The sequence below is a fragment of the Bombus impatiens genome, unplaced genomic scaffold (assembly GCF_000188095.3).
Source record: "Bombus impatiens unplaced genomic scaffold, BIMP_2.2 scf_0225, whole genome shotgun sequence".
NCBI lineage: Eukaryota > Metazoa > Arthropoda > Insecta > Hymenoptera > Apidae > Bombus > Bombus impatiens.
Window position 1 is genome coordinate 564,515 of NT_176644.1, and position 4,829 is coordinate 569,343.

The following is a 4,829-nucleotide window of genomic DNA, read 5'->3' on the forward strand; positions in this document are numbered from 1 at the left end:
AATATATTATGAAAAAGTATAGCAGTTTTATATAAAATATAAAATATTATAGAAAAATTTATTTTAATGAAAATTATGAACACTTGATGGAACACTTAGATGATTAATGATAATAGTATAAAATATATATATATATATTTTATACTATATATACTATACTATATATTTTATACTATATATACTATATATACTATATGATATATATATATATAGTATAGTATATATATATATATATCACAACAAAAGGATTAAACAGAAAATAATGTATTACATATATCAAATTACTTAATATGGAAAGTTTTATACATCTGCAGCTACATGAATTTTCCAGCAGTAAGTGGAACACTATATTTTATTATGCATTTGTGTATAATAAGATACACTGTGTGATATTGTATGTCGTGAGAAAGACTAGTGTAAAAACCTTATATGTTAATACAGTTTCAACATATATATCACTGATGTTAAAAAAAGATTTCCATTTAGCGATTGTTATACCAAATCACGACTAATACTACGTTTAAACGTCATAGATCGCACTTCAGTTCCAGGTTTTCCTGATTTACAAAGATTATTAGAATTGGGGTTTGGAGTAGGACTTTGCGAAAGCGATGCTCTCTCATCATTAGTATTAGATTTCTCTCGTTCTAATCTTTGTTTGCTAAATTTTCCCATTCCAGGCCGATAGATCTCCATGGTAGGACGATCCTATTATTTTATAATAAACAATATTTTTATAAATAATTAATTGAAGTTAAATAAAAATTAAATAACATTTTTAATATTTTAAGGAAGAAAAAATACACACTTTATTTCTAATTCGACGTTCTAATCGTGGATCCTTTTTATCTTTTTCTTTATCTTCATTTTCAGTCTTTTGTAAGTTATTTTGATCTCCTCCATCTAAAGACTTGTGTCTCCTTAAACAATTTCCATCTCCTGTACCACCTTCCCCTCCACTTTCAAGTGAACTTCGCCTTTTTGTGACTTTTGAATCCTTCTTTTCTTCAGATTCATCATCTTCATTAATGTCTTTATTAATGTCTTCATTGGATTTTGATTTTTCAATGTCTTTGTTACTTTCAACTGCTGTTTCTATAAGTAATAACGTATTAGTATTTTACAAGTAAGACATTTATATATACTAGAATCTTCTATTTCATTTAATTTTAATATGATAGTATTTCTACCTGTCCTTTTCTGATCTCTTGTCCCAAAATCATGCACAGAATCTTCTATTAGAATCTTTTTTTCGTTAGTTTCTTGTTTCTCTTTTCCTTTATTATATTTAGCATCCTCCTTATCACCCATAGCTTCGTCATTTTCTTTAATATTTTCATACAAATCAACTGGTGGTTCTTTCTTTTGGAATTCTTCGTCTTCACTTCTTAATTTTGCACTATTTTCTGTATCAACACTAAATTCTACATTCTGTTTTTTGGTTTCTGCAAGCCTTTTTTTTTCTTGCCTCATTTTTTCATAACTTTTACCTCGTTTTTCCTCAATCTTTCGTTCCCTAGAATCTTTAGTATCTTCTTTAAAATCATATTTTCTATCATCTTTTCCATCAAATCTTCTATCATCTTTTATACCATCTCTTTCATCACGTCTTCCATAAATCTTTTTATCTTCATGTCGTCTTTGATGTTTTATATCTCTATCTTTATTTCTATCTTCAATTCTTTCCCTATATCCTTTTGTTATTGATTTGGAATCTCGATCACGCGGTACTTTGTCACGTAATTTATCCTCTTTCTTAATACGATTTTTTATATCTTTGGGTGAAAGTTTATCCTTTTCCTCCCTATTTTCTTTATTATCTTTACACATTTCTTTATCAAGATCTGGATTTTTCAATACCTACAACAAAGTTAAATATTTATTTTAAGTAAACTATTTTTACTGATCTTAATATTAATAAATTTTAATGGAGTTAGGCATATGATAATTGAAATAATAAATTACAATAAAGTAACACAGAATTTTCACATTTTTTTCTAAAAACAGTTTCTTTTACAAAATTTAATGTATACAAATTAAACAATAATAAATTAATTACATCTTAATAAATGTATATAAATTTAGAATACAATATTAAACAGAAACAATACATAGCATTGAACTAGGTCGTATAAGTGTGATGAATAGTTCTTTAATCCTCATGACTTTTTAACATGCGATAAATAAATACATAAAACATGAATTTCCCTGCTAACCACTTGCAGTTCCTATTTCATGAAGTTTTACGATATGCTGGGAATGCTGTTTCACAAGTTTTAAAAGGGTAAAGTTTATGATAGTCAAACACAGCACTACAACTTCTTGACTTTGATACCTCCATTGGTATTTGCATTTTCCAAGTTTTGTGTAAATTAGTAAATTGAGATTTTGATAAGACAGAAAAATAATTTTTATTATTAATATAATGAGATGTGCACTTAGTATTATTATAAATATAATTATTTTTAATATGGTTGTAATTATTTTTTGTGCAATTAGAATCTTTTTCTTTATAGTTTTTTTCGTAAATATAAAATAATTTTCGTTGTTTATTAGTGTATTGCCAACGTTCATTAACATGAGGCATACTTCTAACGCAATTTATATATACTTCTGTATTCTCGTTTCTGTAAAATTGTTGTTGTATATTTAACAAAGTTTTGTTAGCTCGTGTCATATTTGCAGTACCACTACTGCAAATTTCTTCTTTACATTCATGAGGTATATTTAGATTTTCAGTAGGATGATCAAAAAATATATCTTCTGACTTGACAGTTGAGGAAGTGCAAAGGTAGGAATACTTGGTCTGATTATCTTCAATATTACATGCAGACTGTAGGTTGAAAGATTAGTATCAGCAAATACAGTAGAGAATATAATACTTAAAATTTAAATTTAATATGTTGCTAAAAGCAATTTCCATTACATATCTGATTAATAATTCCTTTATTCTATACTGTATTTGTCATATTTAGAATTAGTCTATTTAGTAAGTCAAGAATAATAAATGAATACATTATAAAATATAGTGTCACCTTAGATATAATAGGATCTTCCTTTGTCCGCCTCCTTTCTAGATCTCTTCGTCGTCTTTCTTCACGTTTTTCATCTCTGAGACGTTGTTTCTCCTGTTTACGTTGTTTCACATATTCTAAGAGAGGTGTGGTTGTAACTTTTTTTGGTGTATCTATAACGACAAAATAAATATAAATTCATAAATATACATTTCATACATAAAAGTATGTAATATTTCAGCATGTAAGTTGTTAAAAAATAACTTACTATCAGGTGGTTGATATGAGTACTCTGTTTTTGGCTGTGATACATTAGATTCAGCTTCTTGATTTTTAAGACTTTCTAAGAAACTTATATAATATGAATCTGACTCTATTGTACCACATTTCAAATCTTTCTTTTTTCCTATTCTTTTCTTTGGTAACCTTTGGAAAGGTGCAAATTCTACTACTGCTGGATATTCTGTTCCTTTAGAGTCGACAAATACATAATTATCAAATTTCTCTCTGAACATAAAAATATCCTGTTGCTCAACAAAGTTAATATATGCACGGGAAAAAGCATATTGTCCCAAAGACATATCAGCTTTTACAAAATAAAGATAATCATGTTCTGGCAATGGAGAAACTTGCTCTAGGAATTGTTCTTGAGTCATAGTTGGAGGTAATCTCCGTATTACTACCTATAAATATATTTTATTTCTTTCATTATGCATATATATATATATATACATATATGTATTGGTTAAAGTTGAATTAAAATATATAATATGTTATGGTTTTTATAATGATTACAAAAATTTATACGAGTTATTATTAACATATTAGTTAAATATTTTTTACTTTTTATTCAAAAAATAAGATAATAAAGAATGTCACATGACATGTAATTGTCTTTTTCATTTCCTATAATAATGTTATATTTATTGTCATATAAAATGTACGATTTGTTGTTTTATATCTGTGAGAGTACTTTATCTGCGATGTATCAAATAAATAGCATCTTTTTACAGAATTATGTTATAAATGTTTCAAAAATCGAAAGTTTAACTTCGATCTTTGTTTCATTAAATATATCATGTTTGCGTGGTTGAAAAGTATTTTATGGAGGCTCATAAATTTTCAGCATCATTTTAATCAAATATACCTTAGTCATAGGTCGGCATTTTTCTTTTTTACTATCTTTAACTTTTCCAACATCTGGAGAACTAGTTTGTGCCTCATTTTGTGCGGCTGTTTCGGATTGTTGTGTTTCCTCAGTCATTGTCATCTACATTTATTTAATTTCTTGGCAAATCGGGTCTATTTTGTGTCAATCTGATACACTCTAATCAAAAATAATATTCAAAGCATGCAATTTTTCTTCGAGTCATCAAATTAAACGTTTCCGTTTACAAAGTTTTCGCGGCCATCTTGTTTTACTAAATCGTAAAAATATTATTGGATGGATAGAGGAAAAACAAACTTCCATTTATTAGGGAATTTTTCAATGTACATGTATTTTACATCTAGGGAATAAAATCAAAACGGATATTTATTTCTTATAAATTATAATATTCAAAATTTCGCAGAATAATATTGCACATCATAAGATTTTTAATTAAGGGTAAGAAAAGGTTATTACTGAAATAATCTAATTCATAAAATTATACAAAGGTATTTAATGTTTACAAAATAATTTATTGCCTACATTTTAGATATTTATAACTATTGACATTTCTATAATATAACAGTTTACGATATAATTGATGAAATTTAGTAAGACTAGATATAATAACATTTTTTGTTAGATCACACAAAATAAACACATTGAAG

General features: G+C 26.5%; 1 protein-coding gene across 1 annotated transcript; it reads right to left on the bottom strand.

Annotated features, from left to right (window-relative positions):
* Positions 1–267: 267 nt before the first annotated feature.
* LOC100743974 (regulator of nonsense transcripts 3A) lies at positions 268–4,456 on the bottom strand. The gene is made up of 6 exons (XM_012384018.3): positions 4,162–4,456; positions 3,283–3,697; positions 3,036–3,187; positions 1,191–1,860; positions 809–1,095; positions 268–708 (listed from the first exon to the last, which is right to left on the bottom strand). Exons 1-6 carry the CDS (start codon positions 4,282–4,284, stop codon positions 493–495), a joined length of 1,863 nt encoding a protein of 620 aa, XP_012239441.1. The 5' UTR covers positions 4,285–4,456; the 3' UTR covers positions 268–492.
* Between the last annotated feature and the right edge of the window lie 373 nt (positions 4,457–4,829).

Bases quoted from the DNA above. Each gene is read 5' to 3' on its own strand.
- LOC100743974 (XM_012384018.3), bottom strand. From the start codon at position 4,284: ATGACAATGACTGAGGAAACACAACAATCCGAAACAGCCGCACAAAAT. The intron at 3,188-3,282 runs GTAAGTTATTTT...TTGTCGTTATAG, and splicing joins CTCATATCAACCACCTGATA to ATACACCAAAAAAAGTTACA. The intron at 709-808 runs GTGTGTATTTTT...ATAAAATAATAG, and splicing joins AACGTCGAATTAGAAATAAA to GATCGTCCTACCATGGAGAT.